Source organism: Enhydra lutris, unplaced genomic scaffold (assembly GCF_002288905.1).
Source record: "Enhydra lutris kenyoni isolate GAN:26980312 unplaced genomic scaffold, ASM228890v2 scaffoldscaffold3, whole genome shotgun sequence".
In the NCBI taxonomy this organism is placed as follows: Eukaryota; Metazoa; Chordata; class Mammalia; order Carnivora; family Mustelidae; genus Enhydra; species Enhydra lutris.
Genome location: NW_019154087.1, coordinates 67,671,448 through 67,694,950, shown reverse-complemented (window position 1 = coordinate 67,694,950; position 23,503 = coordinate 67,671,448). Strand labels below are relative to the sequence as shown.

General features: G+C 44.7%; 1 protein-coding gene across 1 annotated transcript; it reads left to right on the top strand.

Annotated features, from left to right (window-relative positions):
* Window positions 1–418: 418 nt before the first annotated feature.
* Window positions 419–4,106, top strand: LOC111154749 (POU class 4 homeobox 2). The gene is made up of 2 exons (XM_022514640.1): window positions 419–1,025; window positions 1,481–4,106. Exons 1-2 carry the CDS (start codon window positions 741–743, stop codon window positions 2,420–2,422), a joined length of 1,227 nt encoding a protein of 408 aa, XP_022370348.1. The 5' UTR covers window positions 419–740; the 3' UTR covers window positions 2,423–4,106.
* Window positions 4,107–23,503: the final 19,397 nt, after the last annotated feature.

Genomic DNA, 23,503 nt, shown 5'->3' with positions numbered 1-23,503 from the left:
AGGTAAGACGTTCCTACTAGTCTGGGGAAAAAACAACCCACCCAACGCTGGCTTGCCCTCAACTTTATTTAAGAGTTTCTTTCCCGGAGTGGCGGAGACTAGGCGGAAGAAGCAGGAGGGGCTGGAGGCCGGCTTTTAGGGACTGCCCGGCGACTGGAGCGCAGACCTAGACAGTGGGGTGGGGTTGATCGGGGACACTAAAGAAAGTGAGAGCTGCGGGGCGCCGGGAAGGGGCGGAGGCCTCAACACGCGGGAGGGGGCCGGAAGGGAGGTGGAGGGCGCAGCGGGGAGAGGGAGGCGGGTATCTGGAGAGCTGAACGGACCCGACTCCGGAGGGAGCAAAGAGAGAAGGGGCGACCTTAGAATCCAAGCAGGAGAAACCGGCACTTACTGGCAAGGAGGGCGGAGGCGCGCGGGAGGGAGGGAGAGAGGGCGGGGGTAGGGGCAGGCGCGGGGAGAGGGGAGTATAACTCAGCGGCCGCGAGGCGCAGGGGCAGTTTTGGGCGCCCAGGTCTGCAGCCAGCGCCTAGAGGAGCCCAGCAAACCCTTAATCTGACGGCGGAGCCAGAGGAGGAGCGCATAGTTCCGGCAAGGAGCACAGAGCTGGGAGTGGTGGCGGGAGAGCGCAACTTTGCACTGCCCTTCCCAGCTCCTGCGCTCACCCAGCACTTCTTAAAGAGGGTCCTGGCAGACGGCACCTGTGAGTGCGCTACGGAAGAGCGCCCGGGCGGACCGGGAAGATGATGATGATGTCCCTGAACAGCAAGCAGGCGTTCAGCATGCCGCACAGCGGCAGCCTGCACGTGGAACCCAAGTACTCGGCACTGCACAGCGCCTCGCCCGGCTCCTCCGCGCCCGCGGCACCCTCAGCTAGCTCCCCTAGCAGCTCGAGCAGTGCTGGCGGCGGTGGTGGCAGTGGCGGGGGCGGTGGAGGCCGTAGCAGCAGCTCCAGTAGCAGTGGCAGCAGCGGCAGCAGCGGCGGGGGCTCCGAGGCGATGCGGAGAGCGTGTCTTCCAACCCCACCGGTGCGTATTTCTGCATAATCACCGCTTAAAGGCACATTTTGACAGCCCCCTTTATCTGCTTGATGTTTTTTTCATGTCTGCACAGCAAATCACCCCACACCTCCAACCAATTTCCCCCCTCTCACTCTTATGTATTCAGCGGGTCTTTTCTTTCATATTAATTTTTATGACCTGGGATGTTGCCTGTGCGCGTGTTGTGTTGTGTTGTTTGCAGGCTCACTTTCCTCCTCCTCGTGCACGCTCGGTTTTTCTCAGTGACTTCCCTCCTCTCCGCCTCACCTGCTACTTTCAGGATTATTATTATTATTATTATTATTATTATTATTATTATTATTTCAACGTTTTGGGAATGTTGTAGACGCGGCGGTGTTGTCGAGCGCTGTGCCGGGGCTTCCGGAGAGAGTGCGCACAATTCCCTGCTGAGCGTAATGTGTGCCTTTTACTTGCAATTGCAGAGCAATATATTCGGCGGGCTGGATGAGAGTCTGCTGGCCCGAGCCGAGGCTCTGGCGGCCGTGGACATCGTCTCCCAGAGCAAGAGCCACCACCACCACCCGCCCCACCACAGCCCCTTCAAGCCGGACGCCACCTACCACACCATGAACACCATTCCGTGCACGTCGGCTGCCTCTTCTTCGTCGGTGCCCATCTCGCACCCATCCGCGCTGGCGGGCACGCACCATCACCACCACCACCACCACCACCACCACCATCAGCCGCATCAGGCGCTTGAGGGCGAGCTGCTGGAGCACCTGAGTCCCGGGCTGGCCCTGGGTGCCATGGCTGGCCCCGACGGCGCCGTAGTGTCCACGCCAACTCACGCGCCGCACATGGCTACCATGAACCCCATGCACCAAGCAGCGCTCAGTATGGCCCACGCGCATGGGCTGCCCTCACACATGGGCTGCATGAGCGACGTGGACGCCGACCCCCGGGACCTGGAGGCATTCGCGGAGCGCTTCAAGCAGCGACGCATCAAGCTGGGGGTGACCCAGGCCGATGTGGGCTCCGCGCTGGCCAACCTCAAGATCCCTGGCGTGGGCTCCCTTAGCCAGAGCACCATCTGCAGGTTCGAGTCCCTGACGTTGTCGCACAACAACATGATCGCGCTCAAACCCATCCTGCAAGCGTGGCTCGAGGAAGCCGAGAAGTCCCACCGCGAGAAGCTCACCAAGCCCGAGCTCTTCAACGGCGCGGAGAAGAAGCGCAAGCGCACCTCTATCGCCGCGCCAGAGAAGCGTTCGCTGGAAGCCTACTTCGCCATCCAGCCGAGGCCCTCCTCGGAGAAGATCGCCGCCATCGCGGAGAAGCTGGACCTTAAGAAAAATGTGGTGCGCGTCTGGTTCTGCAACCAGAGGCAGAAACAGAAAAGAATGAAATATTCTGCGGGCATTTAGGAGACCCTCGGCCTCTCCAGGGACAGCCCCTCCTCATCCCCTCTTTTCCCTCCCTCTCTCTTTCCTGCCTCTTTTCTTTCCACCTTTGGCTACCAGAAACAATTCCAGTAAATGTGAATAAGGAGAGAGCGAGGATTGGAGAGCGAGCGAACGAGCAAGCAAATGAGCCCAAGCCCGGTGAGAATGTGAAACCATTTCTCAAAGGAGAGAAAAACAAAAGAAGGGATTTGTCAAGTTGTAGCAAAGTTGTCCCTTTTAACCCCACCCCGTCCGGAAAAGGCACCTCGGCTTCTTCCCAAGAAGTCTGGAGCTGGCTGTTTGCAGAAAGGCAGACGAGACAGCCTTTTAAAAGGCCCCCAAAATGATCAAGTAAGATTTGCTTTTATTTCTAAAGACATCACCCTTGTTCAAGTTTAAAAGTACACTTTGCAGCTATTTTTCAGAAATAGAAATCGATTCAGGACTGAAACTTTAAACTAGAGTTGAAGCTTAATGTGATAGAGACATCTCTAAAGTATTTTGAATTAAAAAAAGATGGCAGATTTTCTGCATTTACACTGTATATTATATATATATTTTTATTGTGGTTCTTACCCCCTTCTTCCTTCTCTGAAGTGTTAATGCTTAAGAAAGGAGTCGCGCCTGCTGTGTTCACTGATCTTGAAAGCTATTATTAGATTATTGCCGAACAACCCTCTGTAAATTATTAATTTATCTCTCTAGCAACTTAATTTGTGCACATTCTAATTAATTAAACTTCTTTAGTCTAACAAACGGGGGAAATGTATGGCTAGTGGAGTTAAACAATTTTATGTTTCATGAGTTCACTGAATTTTTATGGCTTTCCTCTTATACCGTGTTCCTTTGGCCCATTTGTATATTCTCACTTTGAATGATGATTGTTTTTTCTTTGTTTTTACTGGTAGTGTTCTGATTTGTGAGTCGACACTCAGTAATGGATGTCTTAATTGTGTAGACCTGATTCACTGTCTAAAGTATTGTTTACTTTGTTACATATTTAATGGGGATTCCCACATTGTCCCCACTACACATGCTCTCTCACTCACCCTTACACACACACACACACACACACACACACACACACACACACGCCTCTAATGGAAGAGAAGAAGTGAAGCAGTTGGAAGCATGACTATGATGCATCATTTTCTAGCTTTAGGTGCATTTGCCACTTGGTGTTTGCCCTTCCAGATGCTAAGATTTCACCAAGGTATTTCAATCATCTTGTTTTGAACTGCTTTATTGACTACATTTTAACATTTACAAGAATCCTTCAGTTTTTCCTTTTGGAGGTTTGTTTGTAGAAAAACTAATCTGAACTATAAGAAAGACAGTGCACTGCTTGTAAATTCACATTGTTTGGTAGAATTCTTTTGGAACAAAAAAAATTTAGGTACATGGTGACTGGTACCTTATCTATTGTAAATATTCCATTCAAATGATGCACATATAGATATATTCTTACAAATTTTGCTGTATTGCTGTTCCATTTGAGGCTCTTTGAAGTCTTGAGTTCTGTATATGAGCTGGTTTCTTGTTTTTTTTGTTAATAGATGGTTTATTTACTATGGTAATGTATTAAGTTATTTTTGGTGTTGTTTGATTGTCTTTCATTGAAAAGATGATTTTAATGTTTTATTGGCAAAGTATGCTGCTTTTTTCATTAAAATATACTATTAAAATTAAATGGCTTTTAAAATGTGATGCTGTTTTCAGTCATTTACATGGAATTATTTTGATGGGGGATTTTTTAAAAGCAGAAACATTTTGATGGCTTAGTATAGAGTTGTTATCATAGTGTGATTTGGAATTTTGTAGGGGGTGTTTCTCCAGGAAGGTGTAAAAGAACAGGGTTTATAATAGTCTTCTAATAGCTAGAGCTCATCTCACGGGGTGCTTTGCTTTTCTGTCCAAGATGAGATTGTGATATTTGGCTCTAAATACATCTCTTGGAATCTCTATTCCAGATCTGCAATAATTCTGCAAAGAGAATCTTTGTGAGCAGAGACATTACTTGAGAAAAGGAGGAAAGAAATTCAGTTTAGTCTTCAGCAACACTGGGAGACTGGGTGTGGCAAGAGGCCTATTTCTGGGAGTAGGACACCCTGGTTTAGGCCTAGGGGCTGGCCCACCATAATTCTCAGTTCAGTCACCAGCCCTGGAGAGCAGTGGCCCAACCAGAGCAGGAAGCACCTCGGTTACTGGGTTATGAAATAAAGTACATTTCTGTCTCTCTCTCATTCTCTCCCTCCATTTCCATAACCTTTACACAAACTTGTATTTGCAATAGGCAATGTGGGTTAAGGAAGAAATTCTGGATGGTTAGAAGGAGTAGACTTTTTGCGCCCTTCCTATCACTCAATCAGACACCAAAGTTGGTGGAATCTAATGGTGGTCTGGCACAAAGAAATTTTGTCCTTTGATATACAGACTTTAAAAATTTTAATCCTGGTTTAAAGATACCTTCTCACCCATTTTAATTTTGATCCTGGTTTAAAGGTATCTTCTCACCCATTTTAAGAAACATATTAGGTTTTCAAAGTTTTCTTTCTTTTTTTCCAGGAAAGCTCTGGTTTAGATATTTACATTGTTAACAAGAAGAACATCTTACTAATCTATAGATCCAACAAGAGGAAGGAACCAGGGGATCCTCCAGGGGAAATTCTGCTACTCTGAGCTGCGACCTAATATGGAACTGTTTGGCGATCTTTCTTATTTTGAAGATAAGGTTAGGAAATGTCCCATGAGTCAATGAAAATTGTTATAGTGGCTCAAGTTAGGATTAAATGTTGTTAGAGAACATTGTGATTTTCAGATGTAACAAAAATAACTGTGAGAGTTAATGGATAATAAGTGGAGGGACTTCTTTTTCTGCAACTTAATTAAAGAAGACACCAGAAGAGACAGAATCTATGTGTCCATGTAGAAATGATGAGATATATTGTATAGATGCTTAAGGAAATATTGAAAGTTGTGGGGATTTGAAAGAAAGAATTGTGAATCCAGATATAGTGATATTGGTGGTTTAATTTTATTCTTATATTTTGGAGGTTGGAAGTCCCTTCTTCTACGTTATTATCTATTCTTAGGTTTAGTTTTCTTGAAGAGTCTTTTCAAATAGCCAGCCTTTATCTCACTACACTAGGTTCTGGTTTCAGCACCACGGATAGTAACCACATTACTTTGTCCTATTCCAGCACACATTTGACCAAGCAGTGTCAGCCAGCTGGAGAACTTTCTGCTTGCTTACTTTTTCCAGAGTAAATGAATTAAGTGGCTTGAGTGTGTAGCAAGCCAGGTTTTCTGATCTAGGATTAAGCTTATCTTCAATAAATAACACCTTTTCCTATGTAACTGTTATCTAAGTCTAGGATATGTGCCTTAATAGAAAGGGGAGTCATAGAAGAAAGACAGGTGTGCTAGTGTTTTTTTCTACAAATATGACATTTTTTTAATTTTTTTATTTTTTATTTTATTTATTTATTTGACAGACAGAAATCAGAAGTAGGCAGAGAGGCAGGCAGAGAGAGAGGAGGAAGCAGTCTCCCCGCTGAGCAGAGAGTCTGATGCGGGGCTCGATCCCAGGACCCTGGGATCATGACCTGAGCCGAAGGCAGAGGCTTAACCCACTGAGCCACCCAGGTGCCCCTACAAATATGACATCTTTAAGTGAAGAAAGAAATCCTGTAAAAGAAGCCAAAATTAAGAAATATATTGAACAGAAATAAAATAGGTATACTTTTAGTGTATTTGAAGTACATGGTAACTTTTGTGTATGCATGTTTGTCCAAGATTTATATGAAAAAAAATGACATAATAACAACAACTATCCATTCACTTCAACAGTTGAGAGTGAAGACCTGTATTTCCCCTCTCACTCACCAAGTATTTTTTGTCTCCCATGTTCCTGCACTTTTAAAACTATATAAGTTTTGGGGCGCCTGGGTGGCTCAGTGGGTTAAGCTGCTGCCTTTGGCTCAGGTCATGATCTCAGAGTCCTGGGATCGAGCCCCGCATTGGGCTCTCTGCTCAGCAGGGAGCCTGCTTCCTCCTCTCTCTCTGCCTGCTTGTGATCTCTCTGTCAAATAAATAAATAAAATCTTAAAAATAAACCTATATAAGTTTTAAGTACATCTTCTCTACATTGTTACAAAGGTAAAAAAAGAAGCTCTCTTGCCTACAAGATGGAAATTATATCCATTATTTAAGCCTACTTAAATGTGTTTGTTTTATGGGAAAATCAGAATTTTAAAAAAGAAATATTCTGAAAGTTTTTATTAATGAGAGTCACAGAGACATATCAAAACAAACCAAAGGAATTTGGAGAGAAGAGGATTGATCTTAAAGAAGAAGTTAAAGGTAAGAACAAAATGAATCTGGTATAAATTATTGAGAAATATTTATTTAGTACTGACTTTCAAAATACTGAAATGGATAGATAGCAAATTGCAGCTGAAGAGCCTTGTCATATCAATCAAATCCATTGGCATTAATGACTCATTTCCTATTTTTTTCTCTTCAAGGTCCACAATAATTATTACTTAATTAGAAAGAGATATTTTATGAATTGACTTAGCAGCACACATGGTCATCCACAATTTGACATTTCAGAACTATACAATTTATTTCTTAAAACTTCTCCAAAGGCAAGTGATCCAATCTTTTTGTGCATTGTGATCATTTAAGTCTAAACAAGAATGGAATAAATGTCCAACAACAAAGATCATGTAAGGCCTGGTTGATATCTGAGTTCTCTCTACATCAATTATATTCTGATATTATCCAGAAAGAGTGCAGATTTCTTTGGATATTTCACATTAAATCAACTGGTCAATTCTTCATCAGATTACGTCTCATTGGCACATAGCTTGGGGAAAAATAATGGAAATAAGAAAAAGCAAGTGAAATAATTAGGATTTATGTTCAATATAATGTTCTTCAATTTTCTATAAAACATACTTTAAAATAAATAACAAACATAACTAAGTCTTTTTGCTATCAAGGACAGATTCTGAGGCCTCTCTTTGCCAAGGGACTTGGAATTTGGGGTGTAAAAATGCTTTATTTCAAATTTTAAATGAATTCATTTTGGTCTATCTATTGGGGACACTCTTGAAGACATGGTAGAAAGAACATTAAAAAATTCACTTGATTTTAAAAGGCATATTGTTCAGAAGATGAAGCTCAAAATTTTCCAAGCAAGCCATGACTGCAAGTTTAGAAATAAACAGTTTAAATTATTTGGTGAAAACAATTTATACTCCAGGTAAAAGGTGCACATTAAAACTCAAAACTGTACTTCACTGTTCATTTGGTCTTGGAGGGAGGGGCTGCAACACAAGGCTAAGGAAAAAAAAGTTAGATTGGTGTTCTGATAGGACAAAAAAGAAGACAAAGGTTCCCAGATAGTTATGATGATAGAAATGTTCCTAAAGTCTACATTTGTCAGAAGACAGATTTATGGCAATGAGAAAAAAAAAATCACTATATTTTTCCTGCTTTGCCCCTTTAAAGGAGCCTTTCACAGTACTGAAAGGCTATTATGAGTGAATTAATAAATTACACAGCAAATTATTAAATCCAGATAATTACAAGGAATAAGTAAGTAATCATTAGTTATCTCAGCTAATTACTGTGGGTCAGAGCCAGCCGGAATGTGAAATCCTCCTCGGGAATTGAAATTAACTTTGCACAGTGAGTCTCTCTGCTTGACATCCCCAGTCTGTAGGCACATGGCAGCTCCCTTGTGAGCTAGTCTTTCTATTTAACTTGGAGAGAATAGAAATAAAATTAAGTGGCAATGTGATAATAGGAAGCTGCTCAGAAAGCAAACTGTGGGTTTTATTCTGTACTTCCAAGGCCTGGAGATGAAAAGCTTTATTTACCCCAGTTTCAAAAAAAATTTAAAGCACCCTTGTTGAGATAGACTCCCTAAACACACACACACACACACACACACACACACACCGCACACACAATCTATAGTCATCTGGTATGACAGTCAGATTAACAACACATATAGAAGGCTCAAGAAGAACAAATGTTTTGAGTTGTGTGTGTGAGAGAATGAGAGAGATAGAGAAAGGGAAGGAGGGAGAGAGAGGTGGGGGGGGTAGCAGTGAGAAATAAAGAAATAAAATGAAAATATTGCTCTTTGCTTTCATCTCACAGAGCAGAAAGGCTGTCGAAAAGTGCAGCCCAGTTTAATAATCTGTTTGTTTTGTCTGGGTAACAATATGCTTTCATCTTGCCACAGGAAGAACCAGCTTAGTGCAAATGTTGTCTCTCCTTGATCTTTCCACCAGATGCTTCAAGAACTGATGTCACCTTTTTTTTCTTTTTTCATATAGCATCACTTTCCAAAGCCAGCCTCTACTACTCTCTTCCTCCACTCCCACTAACCCCCCAAGGCCTTCTCTAAGGGCAGAGAAGACAGCCAAGCCTGGTGCCTGTTGGAAGTGGAAAATGTATCTGTGTGATAAAGTGATTGTTTGTATCACAGGGTTGGGAAAGACTGGACACATGAAGAAAACTGCTGTTAATATATTAAAATGAGGGGGGAAATCTAAGAGCTTTTTTTTTTTTATCAATTGCAATTAGATGGACAGTCTTTCTGCTCATTCCCTGCTCTAGTCTGGGATGATAATAAAAATTTAATGAAGCCTGGGACGAGCAGAGAGCTCTGTCTAGGGACCGTGGAATAGAATATTTTAACTGTACATTTATACCAACTGTCTGGCTTCAAAGACGTGACTGCTTTTAATCTCGAATTAGAAAACCACAGATTTGAAATTAAATATTAGATACCCTCGGATCCCCTTCCTTTCTGAAATATTGTCACGACTCTGTTTTCCTCCATTGGCCCATAACACACATATCTTAGGTCTCCAATTACATTTCCGTGAATAATAGATGGCTTTGATAGGGTGCAGTATTCTGGTGCTTTTGTTTTTTTTTTTTTTAATAGAGTTAATGCAATATTAATTGGCCGTAGATGTTGTAAGAATGCACAGCCCCCTTTTCAGGAACAAATCGATGAGATAGGGATATGAGAGTCAGCGAAGGCGAAGGCTTTTCCCAGCCTAGGTCACTTATTTGTGGAGGGGACCTTCTTAGAGATTTGGGTAAGTGGAGGCTGCTTTGAGTTCCGAGGCCTTGGCTGCATAGGCTCCGCAACCTAGAGAGAGGACCACGGGTGAAAGCGGAGGTACAGAAAGGGAACTGTGTGTGAGAGAAGCAGGGGTGGGGAGAGCGATTACCGAGAGGCTTTACTAGCTTTTCAAGGCTAAGGCTTCCTGTGCGCCTGGCCAGCTCTGGCCGTGTGGAGGAATCAAAATCCTCGAACCCATAGCTCTGGCTTACCACTCCTTTGCACCTGCTGGCCTTGGGTTGCGTGCCAGCCCCAACTCCCCTCTCCTCCAATTCGGGGTGCACCTCGGTGAGAAGCTGGTCGCGAGTGGGTGAGAGTTAGAGTCCATAGGAGTCGGGGGTGGGGGGGCAGAGCCGTCCACCCGCGCTGGACACGTTGCTCTGGCCCCCAGTGGCCCCCAGAGCCTGGGGGAAACGGCGGCTTGCCAGGCGCGCAGCCAGGAACCCGCGAGAAAGCGAGGCCCGGCCGCCTCGCCCCCTTGCATTTTACTAATCACGTCTATTTAAATTCTACCGCGGTCCGCCGCGCTCTCACCGGGAAAGCTCTGGAGAACTGGACCCATCAATTATTCTGAAAAAAATCCCAGACTACGTGAGGCTTCCAGCCTGCGGGAGGGAGGCGGCGGGAGGAGGTGGAGAACTTAGCCCCTGCTCTTCTCCGGTTCTCTCCGCCTTTCCCAGCGCGGATGACTTGGTGTACGCTTAACTTCAGGGTTCTGGGGCCCACAGGAGCTAGTGCACCTTCTGAAGGTTTGCGCTTTTGTGGACCCGGAGGGGAGGCGGTCAGCGTAGACTGGGACCTGGCCTAGCTTTCCCTTCGACCAGTGTGTTTGAGTCCTCTGCAGCCAGGTCTGATAGATCACCGTTTCCTGGCCTGCTACCCACTCTGCATCACTACTTCCCGCCGCCCTCACTTTTGGCCAGGTCCCTAATGCGGGTCGCCCGGCTGGGGGCTGCTGGGCGTGGAGCCGTCCCGGTTCAGCCTTCCTTTACTCCACAGACCTGCGAGGATGGGACCTTAGGGACATACTAGTTTAGAAGCCTTTTAGGAACCTCGATTTAAAGTCCTCTAGCACTCACCCCACCCCCTATTCAGGCTCCAGGATGCCCCGAGGCGGAGCAGCAAGCCGAGCGCGCAGCTGGACGCGGAAGAAGAACGCGTTCGCTCTAAAGTAGGGAGGCGGGTGAGCCTGGCTAGTAATTACTGCCCCCCCACCCCCACGCCCAGCCTCACCCGCCCCCACCTCCGCACGGGTCTGCAGCCATTACTCCAGCTGTCACTCGGCGGAAAGCGAGCACCCTCCCCCCTTCCCCCGGACTTTGCTGTAGCTAACGGAAACCTGAGCCCCCCTCGCACTCCGATGTGTCCGGGTCGTGGTTCCTAAATTTTTGTTTCAATTTTTCATAAATACAATACTTCCTCCTTCCTCTGTCCCCTAACCTCATTTTCTGGATCCTGGGAGCATATTCAAAGTCTTATTTGTGTATATTGGTGAATGTTTGTTTTTCTTTGATGAGGGATAGGGGGTTCCCTTGTAGCTTTGGGTTTCCCTGAACAATCTGAGGCCACAAGAAAATTAGAATTATGTATCAAATATTTTTGAAAGAAGCCAACTGGCTTCTGGAATTCTTTAAGACGTCAACGTCATCCTGTTAAATCAATGCAGTTTGATTTAAAAACAAAAACAAAAAAACAAGTTCCTGATGGGCTTGAAAGTGATTGAGAGGCTTAAACCCACACCCTCTGCAGGAGTGGCTCAGGCCGAAAGGGGGCCTCTGAGTTGGTGGGCTCACCAGAGGATAGATGGTTAATACACACAGAGCCAGATAGTCCTACTTCCCCAAAGGGACACCAGGGTTTTGCTAAATGGCAGTCTATCTCTGTGCGATTTGGTTAAATGGGGGTGTAGACTCCCTGACTTTGAGAAAGAGTAGGTCTTGGTTTGGGGAATCATTGGCCTGGTGTATGAGGTGATGGAGGTGTGTATATAGTAGGGAGCTTGAGGTTAATTCTTTAGGAAAAAACAGTCACTTCGTGTTCCGAATTCAGGAGCAGTCCAGGATCCAGATATGAAAGGGTAAGATTTCCTCGGGAATCCCCCGGCCCTTGCCTAGACTAGCTACCCCTGCTCCAATCCTGGTCTGTCAATTTCCTTGTTTTAAACGCATGGACTTCTATTCATTGCACTGGGGGTGGGGTAGGTGGGAGTGAAGTGTCTCTCCCTTTGGTGTACGCGGTCCTCTGAGGCCCAGAGGGCCCAGTGGCTCAGCAAAGGCAAGGTCTACTTTAAAGGTGAGCCAAGACCTGGCCAGAGCCAAATCACTTTACAGCATTCAGGATTCATACCCCCACATGCGTCCATACATACATACATACATACATACTTCCTAGCCTATTCAGGCTTGGCCTAAAGCCACAGACCCCAAGAGTGGTAGACATCCTTTACTTCAACTCTGTGTTTTTCATGGAAACTTGTCATCCAGGTAACACACACAGGTAGATGGGTGTTCACAACATCACAACACAGGGATAGACACCTGGACGTTCCCTGGGGGCCAGCATGCCTTGATGAAACTTTACAAACTCACTCAAAATCTCTCCCTCTTACGTCTTGCACAGACAAGTGATTAGACTGGAATGTGCTTTAGACTGACCTTCCTCATTTTGTTTTTGTTTTTGTTTTTAAGTGCACCTAACTGGCTTTGACATTCGTTTGCCACAGGTGTCCTTCCTGCCAGTCCTGCCTACACACAGAGCCCAAATCCGGTGTCTTCTGGCTGTAGCACTTCTGGCTCCAAACCTGAAGCTGTCTGTGACTGCCAGGAAGGACACGGGGACCTGCCTGCCTGCGGCTGGGCTCCGTAGGGGCGAGGGGCCAGAATTAGACGGAGTGCTCCATCTGGAATCAGGTTTCAGTGCTTCAGGCTCTGGGCTCTCCTGGACTTTGTGGTGGCTTCCAGAGAGGGCATCCAGGTTCACCATTTTGAAGTCCCATTTTGGTACCAATTTGGAGGATCTAGCTAACAACGCGGGATCTGGCTAACTTTCCATCTCAGTACCCGAAAGTGACCGCCTCTTTGCCTGAAACCAGAATGAAAACCACTGCTTTCTCCTCTGCCTCCGGAGTCTTCTCCAGTCTTTGGCGTGGAGGTTGAGTGGGGAAGAGAACGCAGTCCCTGGCTGCTGAACTAGGAGTTCTGATTCCTTCCGAGAGAAAAGTCATTTTTGAGGGCTGTGGCGTTCAATTCCTTAAATGGTGTCTCTAGCTTCATGAAAGGGTCCTAAATTTGTTAAGTAAGAATCGGTTGGCAACTTGCACTTTTTTTCATCAACTTTTCACTTTGCAGCCCTGAGAGCTTTTAATTACAGTATTGTCAGAGAGGCCCATTCTTCTATTTCCTAAATCATTTCATTGATTTTTTTTTTCCCTCATGCTGCCTTCCTTTTCAGCAAGACTTATTCCCCCCCCCCCCCCCCCCCCCCGGGGATTCACTCAGAGCTTGAGAAGTGAGCAAGAAAAAAGAAGGAGTGTGAAGGGAGACTGGTGGTTAACAGGAGAGTAATCTCTATCCTTCCCCAGGGAGAGGGAGATATGCAAAGAATAACCACATCTGCCCTGTCCCTAGCGGAGACAGGGTAGACACACAAAAGAGAAACGGAAGTTATGATAAAATAGTAAGGCCATAGTGAGGGGGACCAGACCAGTCCCATTTCATCAGGTGTTCTTAATTAGATCCGGAAGAACCCCAAGTACCCAGGTAATTGGTAATTAGTCTTGGTAACACGCGTTTGTTCACTGTAAATAAAATTGCAAAATTTTCCTGAAGGTGACTCAAACTATATACTCTGGGCAGGAGGGGAAAGTGGAAGAATAAGCAAATCTAGTTCTCTGAGTTGAAATGTGGCAAACCCCACTTCCCATTCTGAAAAGCTCAGCTACTTTTCCTCCTAAAACTGGGTGAAATCAAAATTCTTTGGTTTTGTCACTAATCTTGTTATTTACATAACTCTAAGTTTTATTTTTAAAAAATAGTTTTTATCATCCAGTTTGAGCATCATCACGGAGCATTAATCAGCCAGTGGAAAACAGAGAGAAGCAGGATTTTGTTGTCAGACAAAATGAGAGGTGAGGCTGCTCTTTCTACTTACTCCCACTGTTTCAGAATCCTACACTAGTGGGTAGAAGAAATGTCTAGATGTTTCCTGAATGTCCCTTTAGTACCAGAAGTATGTGTGATTGGGAAAGAGGGTTGGAGAAAGGAGTGGACAGATTTAATGGACGATAGGAATAATCGTATTTATTGTGCCCCAATTTGAAACTACTTCATAACTCAGTAATGATAGTAAGAAGCATCCTTATTCTCTACCGTTTAACTCCTGGCCATTGGGCATCAGTTACTCCCAGATAAAATGATTTAATCAGTCTAGGAGAAATCTCTTTAATGCTCAGTCCCTCACCCGTCCATTTCTCCCCTCTCCCTGCCCTCTTCTCATTACACTCATCTTTCAAATGGCTTGGATGAAGAAATCTTAGAAGCTACTCTCACTAGTAGAAACTGCTCTCTTATTGAGGCAGGATTTCTGTATCAACCCTAACGCTGCCCAAGAGCAGCTTATAAAAACGATCCGCCAAATCCATATTTATTTTGAATGGGGAGGGCAGAGAAAACTGTCCTGAGCTGCAGTAATGCTTGACTTTCTTGCAGCAGAAAGGCTGACCTTTTGTTTGTAACTTATAATAAGCCATTGACAAGCTAGAGTTGTCTCTTTTTCAGGTTTTGCAAACTCACTCTTACACAAACTCTTTCTACTTGTTTAGGAAAGGATGCTAACCCTGAAACTGCGGCCAGATGCAGCTCTACACAACCGCAGAGTTTCAGATGGCATTTGCCCCAATGGATGCCAAGTAGACGTGATAAAGCAGAAAGTGGATACAGGTAACACTGTATTAGAGTAACTCCTCTTCCAGGTTTCTCATTTAACTGTCACAGCAGGAACAGGTCAGAAGGAATCAGTTTTAAGAATCAATCCCCAAACCCTTTCATACACTCTGATAACTTGACTTAGCACTTATCCCCAATCCCTCCTCCTCCCCAGCACTTTCTTACAGAAGCTGAATTGTGTGCAAAGCTAAAAAGGAGATCTCAAGTGGTTTCACAATGAGAAGCTTCTAAAACTGTGATCAGTAGAGCTTAGATCCTGGAAAGTGTTCTGTGTCTTCGTGGAGGTATGGAGGTGTGTGGTTTGGGAGCATACAAACAGCTCTGGGTCTTACTGAAGCAAAGAGTTGTGTCTGTTCTGGGTGTCTTGGTGGGTGTGGGGTACATACAGGTCTGAGGGAGTTGAGTCTGGACGCCCTTTTATGAACCTCTTTAACCATGTGGAGGAGATGCCAAGGACATTTTTACTCTTTGGTTGAAGAAGCACACAGGACTCTAGAAGGTATCATATTTACTACCTAAACACACTGACTTTTAGATGGAAATGCCATCAGTTGTCTCTGCCCAGTTCTGTTGCAGATCTATTAATCATATCCACAAGGATTGCCAAAATGGCAAGACTCTCTTCGCTTTTCAGTTTATACAGAACAGAATCATTTACATAAAGTCCTTAAGGCAAATAACTGTTGGGGCTCTAATTTATATCTGATCGAAAATTAGCCGTCATTATGCGCTCCATTAGCAGCATCTTTAATGTGCTTCTAAGCACCATTTGTCAAGCGGCTTGTTAATATCCTTCAAGTCTTTAAAGTTGAGAGCTCATTAAAGAGTGCGCTCTGTTATTGATGTAATTTAGATGAGTTTGGAAGAGCAAGTATACCATGCCTTGAATGGGCAACCTCCAGAAGCCAGGGCAAGGGGCCATGTGGTGACCAAGTTCCCTACGAATGATCTCCCAGAAGCCTTCATGTTTCTCTGACAGCAGGTCTCATAGAACTGCAGAGGTGTTTTTGAAGGCCCACTCCCTGACCTAGGTGTAAGTCATCCCTTCCTTTGGGAAGGCCTGTGTTTATCTTCAGTGTTTCCTTTTTTTCTCATCAATTCATATTTACTGTGGCTCACTGAGCCTTGTGAGAAGGAGCAGGGAGCATAGAAAAATGGGCCCTACCTAATATAAGGTCCTTGATTAGAGAATTTGCCAGTTTACTTTACTTTTCTTTTTTTTTCTTCACACCTCCATCCCTTATTTAATGCCTCGTTGTTTACTTCCTGAGGTCTGCCCTTTATTCCACTGAGTGGAGGAAGTAAATATCCATTGAGAAAACCATAGACTGAAAGACAGAGATACTGCCCTTGAACCTATTTTGACTGAGGTACAGTAAACCCCGCTTAATTATGTACATATTATTACATTATCTATCAACCACCCCATCAGAAGAGCATAAAGGCCAATAAATTACCTCCGTTATTTATCTAAAAATCCATATATTTTGTCATTTTCTTTCTGGAGGAGATTATGTTAGTGTAACACAATAAAGAAAACCATTAGCACAGCCAGAAAATTGCAACTGAGTGCAACAATAATTCCACTAGCAGGAATAAATAATAGTTTAGAGAGCTGCATTTTGTCCCGGATTTTCTGGTAGGTTCTATCAGCCTTCCTTTGATTCAAGTCCTGAGTGGATCTGTGAATCCTGCTCTGAAGGGTTTAGTACGATTTCCTACACCTGCCTTCCCCCCTTCTAAATCTTACATTAAAAGAAAAACATTCAAACCTATCATGATTTTTGAATCCCACTTTTCTCTCTCCTCTAAATTCACTTCCCTCCTGAGACCTTCTGGGGACTTAGATTAATGCAAGATAATGAAAGACATTAGGCATTTTATTCTCTCCTCTAAATTTCCAAGATTCTTTCAGCCCTGGACCAGTGTGCGAAGATGGCTCTACTTCATCAGAGGGAAGAAAAATAAAACCAAGAGTTTAGGAACTGGCTGGGGGTGGGGTTGGTCCAAATGCCTCCAAGTCTTCTTTAAGCCCCTCTCTCCCCTTTACCTCCTTCTTCGAGAATAATCTCATTTTCATCATTTGTTGAACAGCTTCTTCTCGCCGTCCACACCTTAAGAGAGTTTATTACTAGCACATGGAGAAAGAGAAGGGAGAAAGAAAGATATAATAAGATCAATCTAAGGACATATTGAGGTCATATAACAGCACAAATATTCTCGAGTGCTCTGTATAATGTGCAGTGGGGATTTTGGGTAGTTTTATTGTGTGGTAGGATCCTCATTTCCGTTGTTTTTTACAGGATTCCTCCAGGCTAAAGTAATAAAGCGAGTAATTAGAATGCTAAAGACAGATGTAAATAACAGGAATGAGACAGCGGTGACAGATGAGCGGCTGGGTCAGGAAGGAGCCCAGTTGGTGGAAATGACACCGTTCCCTCGCTCCGGATCCCCTCCCCCACCCCACTCCCTTTTTCTCTCTCGGCCTCTGCTCCCTCCTGCCGTGGCCTTAGGCAGCCGACCGGGTACACACCGGTCAAAATTGCATTGGGGAGGCGCAGCCTGGCTGCGGTCCCTGGAAACCGCTCCGGGACCGTCCCGAGCCTGGAAAGCTACAGGCTCGATTCCTGATCCGCAGCGAGGTGGAGGTCAGTCGGGGACCAGGGCCTTCCCCGGGGCCCGTCCCAGGCCGCGGGGACTTGCGGGTCGCCTCGGTCCCCAGCCTCGCGGCCCGCGCCCCCTCCTGCTCCCCCCCCCGCCCCCCGCAGCCGCGCCCGCGCCTCCAGCCTGCGCCCGGCCCGGGCCTCCCGGGCATCACCCGCGCCCGGGCTAGGCGCGGCCCCCGCTTCGTCCTCGCACCAGCCCCGCTGCCTTCAGGCCTTGGTCGCCTTTTTCCCCAAACCAGGGCGAAGAGGCGCCAGAGGTGCCTTCACGGCCTACTTGGGCCCAGGAAGCCCAGCAGGCGGATCTTGGGCGCTTCGGCCCCCGGAGCGGCCGCGGCCAGAAACCTGGGAAGCGGCCCAAGCCTGCCCCGTCTGCGCCGGGGCCTTGAGTCCCACGCTGAGGGCATCACGGGGCCTTCATTCGACTCCCAGGCCACCTCTCAGGACCCAACCTTTCCTCAAGTAAATGTTACATTACCCCACGGAGGACCCGAGAAAAACAACTCTCCATGCCCTTGGACAAACGTGCCATTCCCAGCCCTGATCTACCACCACTGGGCGGGTAAGAGCAAACGCAGTAATCCCCAAGTGAACGAGCTTCGGTTCCCTCCCGACGATTTAAATAGACTGAGCAGCTTGCTCTCAGTTCCTCGTAAGGAAGTGTGAAAGTGTAAATGCTACCTAACCTCTCCCTTTGACATGAGAGGAAGAAGAATCAGGTCTGAGTTGAATCTCTTAACAGGTCCTTTAATTCTGAAAACCCCATAGACAACTTCCTTGATCTGGGTGCCAGAGGGCCCCTCTTACCCCTGCTTGTATGACAATTTCTTTTTTTTTTTTTTAAGATTTTATTTATTTATTTGACAGACAGAGATCACAAGTAGGCAGAGAGGCAGGCAGAGAGAGAGAGGGAGAAGCAGGCTCCCCGCTGAGTAGAGAGCCTGATGCGGGGCTCGATCCCAGGAACCTGGGATCAGTCCTGAGCCGAAGGCAGAGGCTTTAACCCACTGAGCCACCCAGGTGCCCTGTATGACAATTTCTAGCAGGGCTGCTGGCGTTTGGAATGGGTGTGGTGAAGAGTGCATAGAGGTGACCACACACCACCTTTCTGGGGTAGCTTTAGAGGCCTAAATGCCTTCTTTTTAGCATCAGTACTCTTCCCATTACAACACACAAGCATCAAACAAATGAAAAACCCCAGAGTGAGCCAGATTAGGGGAGGAGGCAGTACAGGAGGCGCTGGGATAGGTGAGCTGCTACAGGGATGGGTTAGCAGGTGCTTATGAAAGGCAGTGACAGCGACAGCAGCAGAGGAATTTCTCTAGTACTTCCTGGATTGGTAACACCAGCTGTGCCCGCCAGCGGAGGAAGAGGACCATTCTTTCAGATTTTCTTTAAAAGAGGCGTGTAAACAAGTGGGGCAAAATGAGAAATACTTATTTATCAATTTTGGTTTTAATTTTTAATACCTACTCAATAAATCTATTTGCATAATTTGTATCGCTACACGTGATAGATGCCTTGCTTAACCTGTTTCAGGTTATTCAGACGGATTATTATTTTGGTTCAAGTTGACATTTTATTTTTTAAAGAAGCAGTTCTTCCTGAAAAAAACAACTGGGGAATGGCTGTGAATATTTAAAAGCTGGTGATGATGAGCGCTATTCTTCTCACACTCTTAGGTCAGATCTATAGGTCAGATTTTTGAGTCTTTTTGTTAAGTCTATTCTTAATAAAAGTTAAGTATTTCACGTAGGTGTGGCTAAAGAATTCAGTGTCTTTCCTAGATGAAAGTTTATCACCACTGGTGAGTACTGATGAGGGATTGCACTAGAATTCATGGAAAATTGGCAGGTTCCTCTGGGTGATACGTCTGTTTCTATCTCTAGTAACTGGAGGTCTGAACAGTTGTAAAAGGACTGATCTTGGAAAACTGAATTGGGCCTTAAACTGATGCCTCTGAAGAAAGGTACTGGATTCATGGGTAAATTTCCTCTGCTTGTGTGTGGCCTCAGCAGCTGAAATGTGGGTCTGTCTGGAATTTTGATGCAGTCGTATCTCTGATAGCCATTTTCACTTACTCATGTAAGGGAACATCATACGTGTGGACCAAGAGTCATGTTGGTCCTGCCAGTAGTGGTAGAGGATAGTGGTGAGGATAACCCCTCAGACCAGTCTATATTATAAATATGCGGTATGGATTCCTCATTGCTGAGGTAGCTACGTGACTGGAAATGAGGAGAAGCAGGAGAAGTGCTGGGAAGGAATTAAAGGTCATGTCTGCTTGGGCCACTTTTATAGGAGATGAGAATCGCTTCTTGGTTTCCTCTTATCTGTGTGAAAGACCTTTACTGTGTGCAGAATTCCCTACTGTTACAGAAATTTCAAACATTAGGTTGTAATGCATTAGTTGGGCAAGGGGCTCAGTTTAGGGGGCTGTGAGTAACATAAAGAAGAAATTTTAAAAACAAAATACAATAGAAACATTTGATTTGGACATGTTGTGAGAGCAAGTTTTGTTTCATGAAACTTTGGTTTTTGTTTTATGTCTGTATGCCTTTATTGGTCCCTGGTGCAAAATGTATTTCTTATTGTGAGTTTTAATCCAAAACATTAGAAAACTATTGTTGTAGGGCCCACGCTGTGTCCTACCTTAACTGAGAACTCTTTCTGGGTTATGCCAGTCCTTAACATTTTTCCCATCACCATTTATCTGTGCCACTTACTTGATGCCTCTCTTGTGTGTTTTTGTACCATTCATTTCTCATGTGTACATGTGATTTTTGCCTAATTGAACTGAAACTTCAAAGGTGTATATGTTAGGTTTCTTTGCATACGTCATGGTTTCCAATGTGCTGCTGAGCCCAATCCACGAATGGAGATGGCTAATTCCGTGCTTAGCAGGAACAAGCCAGACCTCAGCTCACGTGCCACCTTTTCAGGGATGCATTTCTTCTTCTTTTTTTAAACAAGAAATTTATTTAAACAAGATGCTTGACTTGAAGGGAACGCTATCTAGGAATCATTTGTTTTATTTTTTTAAAAAACATTTAAAGATTTTATTTATTTATTTGGCACAGAGAGAGAGTGCACAAGCAGGGGCAGTGACAGAGGGAAAGGGAGAAGCAGGTTCCACACTGAGCAGGGAGCCCGACGTGGGGCTCCATCCCAAGACCCTGGGATCATGACCTGAGCCGAAGGCAGACGTTTAACCCACTGAGCCACCCAGGCACCTCAAATCATTTCTTTTAGAGGAATTTAGGGGATGCATTTCTTAACCTGTTCTCCACCTCTACTCGAGCCTAGATCATGTCCCCCTGATACTAACTCCCAGCACTATGGGATGCCTTCCTAAGACTTACTGGGGTTTGAATATAAATATTTGTGTGACTAGGTGATTTGTGTCCTCCACTAGAGTATAAATTTCACTGAAATGGGCCACATCTGTTGATCTCACATGTACCTAACACAGTATTTGACCAGTGGTGGACACTTAATCAATATTTGTTGACTGACTGACTGATGGACTTACAGGCTAAACGACTTAAAGAATGACCAGCTGTTCTGGCAGAAGCCGTAGCCCTTTCTTGTTATCAGAAAGACATTTTGCTGGTGTGCCTGGGTGGCTCAGTGGGTTAAGCCTCTGTCTTCAGCTCAGGTATGGTCTCAGGGTCCTGGGATTGAGCCCCGCATTAGGCTCTCTGCTCAAGAGGGAGCCTGCTTCTCCCTCTCTCTCTGCCTGCCTCTCTGCCTGCTTGTGAACTTTCTCTGTCAAATAAATAAATAAAATCTTAAAAAAAAAGGAAAGACATTTTGCTAATGAACATAAGATGAGATAGGAAGAGTCAGATCTAACAATTTGAGAAAGACAAAATTTTGCATGGGGTTGCCTTTTTTTTTTTTTTTAAGATTTATCCATTTGTTTGAAAGAGAGAGTGTGCTCTCATGTGCGTGTCTCGAGCAATTGGCAGGGTGGGGGAGTCAACAGAGGGAGAAGCAGATTTCCTGCTGGGGAACCCGATGCGGGGCTTGATCTCAGGACCCTGGGATCAGGACCTGACCCGAAGGCAGATGCTTAACTGACTGAGCCACCCAGGTGCCCTGCATTATTATTTTTTTCCAATTTCGCTGGCAGCATGCTATCTGGGTTTACTTGCACCTGGTTATAGAAATGGGTTCGTGTAAGAAGCAGTTATGTGAATGTCCTCTCTGCCATCTCTGAATAACTGATCTGGAGAAAATGGATTCTCCTGTGTGCAGCTCAGTTTGTGACCTACATAAGAATCCTCTTTCAGAACTTGTAAACTGTTTCTCCTTCTTCATAAGGCAGTCATCTTTTTATTAGAAGATAAATGAGGGCCCTACCCCTGGGACTTCCTTCTTTGCCCTGACTGATAGTGCAAGTTTAAGATGTGGGTTAAAATACCATAGGATTGGGGCGCCTGGGTGGCTCAGTGGGTTAAAGCCTTTGCCTTCAGCTCGGGTCATGATCCCAGGGTCCTGGGATGGAGCCCCTCATCGGGCTCTCTGCTCAGCAGGGAGCCTGCTTCCCTTCCTCTCTCTCTGCCTGCCTTTCTGCCTACTTGGGATCTCTGTCTGTCAAATGAATAAATAAAATCTTTTAAAAAAAATACCATAGGATTGCACTCATTTGTGGAATTGAAGAAACAAAACAAACAATTATGGGGAGAAAAAGAAAGTGGCAAACCAAGATACAGACTCTGAACTACAGAGAACAAACTGATGGTTACCAGAGGGGAGGTGGGAGGGGGGATGGGTTAAATAGGTAGGTGATGGGGATTCAGGAAGGCACTTGGCGTGAGCACCGGGTAATGCATGGAAGTGCTGAATCACTGAATTTTACACCTGAAACTAGTATTACACTGTATGTTAACTAACTGGAATTTCAATAAAGACTAAAAACAAAATACAATCAGTTCTTTTCTCTATACAGAATATTTATCTTCTTGTTCTCTAGGCTCTTATAACTTGTATTTTTTGTTATTTATTTATTTGTTTGCTTGTTTATTTGATTTTGTGCTTTCTGGTGTTATTATACTCATATCAGCATACTATAGGAAAAAATGGCATGCCTTGGCTTTGATCTGGGTGCAAATTCTAAACAAATTTAGATTGTAATACTTCCTATCTTTGTGATCTTAGGAAAGTAACCTCACTGTGTCTTACTATTCTCATCCCTAAAATGAGACCAATACTGTTTTCGTCATTGTTTTAATTATTATCTGAGTTACCAACACAGTGTTTAGCACATTTTAGGTGCTCAGAACATACTAGTTCTCTTTCTTTCCTTTTATGGTGTGTAACTTCAAATCCAATCCATTTTAGAAGGTGATAAATAGGACCCACGATAACAAAAGGGTTTGATGTGTTGAAGTTATATTATCTGGGTTTGCTTGTTTTGTTTTGTTTTGAAAACGGAGGAAAATAATCTTGTCTTTCTTAGTTACTTTATCTACAAAGTTCAGAAGATAATAGTCATTATCACACTGGAGAATTACTTGTTAATAATATTAATGTATGGATTATTTGAAGGTTCCCATGTGTGTGTCAAGGATGATCCTGAAGAGACTCAGAAGAGAGAATGTGATGTGCTGAGAATATCATTTCTAGTTTCAATTATCAGGTTTTTTTTTTTTTTTAATTAATGACGTGCGGATTTTTCTTTTAACTCGTATTTTAGGTGTTAGTTTATATTTCTTGAGGAAATTGAAGATATAATACTTCCCATTCTCTTCTGTCCTGAGTGGTGATAGTGTGCCTAGGGAAATGAGGAATAGATACTGCCTTGGCACCAGGGGCACATGCTGAGGGGTAAATAGTGGCTGCACAGCCAAATAGGACTGGTCAGATAGGCGCACGGACGTCTCACAGAACCAGGTATCAGAAACAACGTGGATGGCTAGGATCTAGGGGTTGGTCACTGGGAATGAGAACCCAGTTTCGAATGTTCCAGATAGGCTGGGATTCAGCATTTAGAAAATGAAGAGTGTTCAAAATACTCTAGTTTCCTTTATACTTAGTGTGGGCTTTGTATAGGACTCTGAGGGGGAGGCGTATTCTGGGGGTAACGGCAGTATTAGGGAACTCTGTTGCTGTGTTCATGGTTCGAATGAGGTATGGGACCTTGTTTCCCCATGATACCATGAGTTCTTTTCTTTTTCTTTTTCTTTCTCTCTTTTTTTTTTTTACACCAGGTGTCCTGAAATCACTATACTAATTTGTAAATTCAACACTTAAATCATTAGTTTAACAAACTATTCTTGAGTTTCAGGTATTTTGAAAG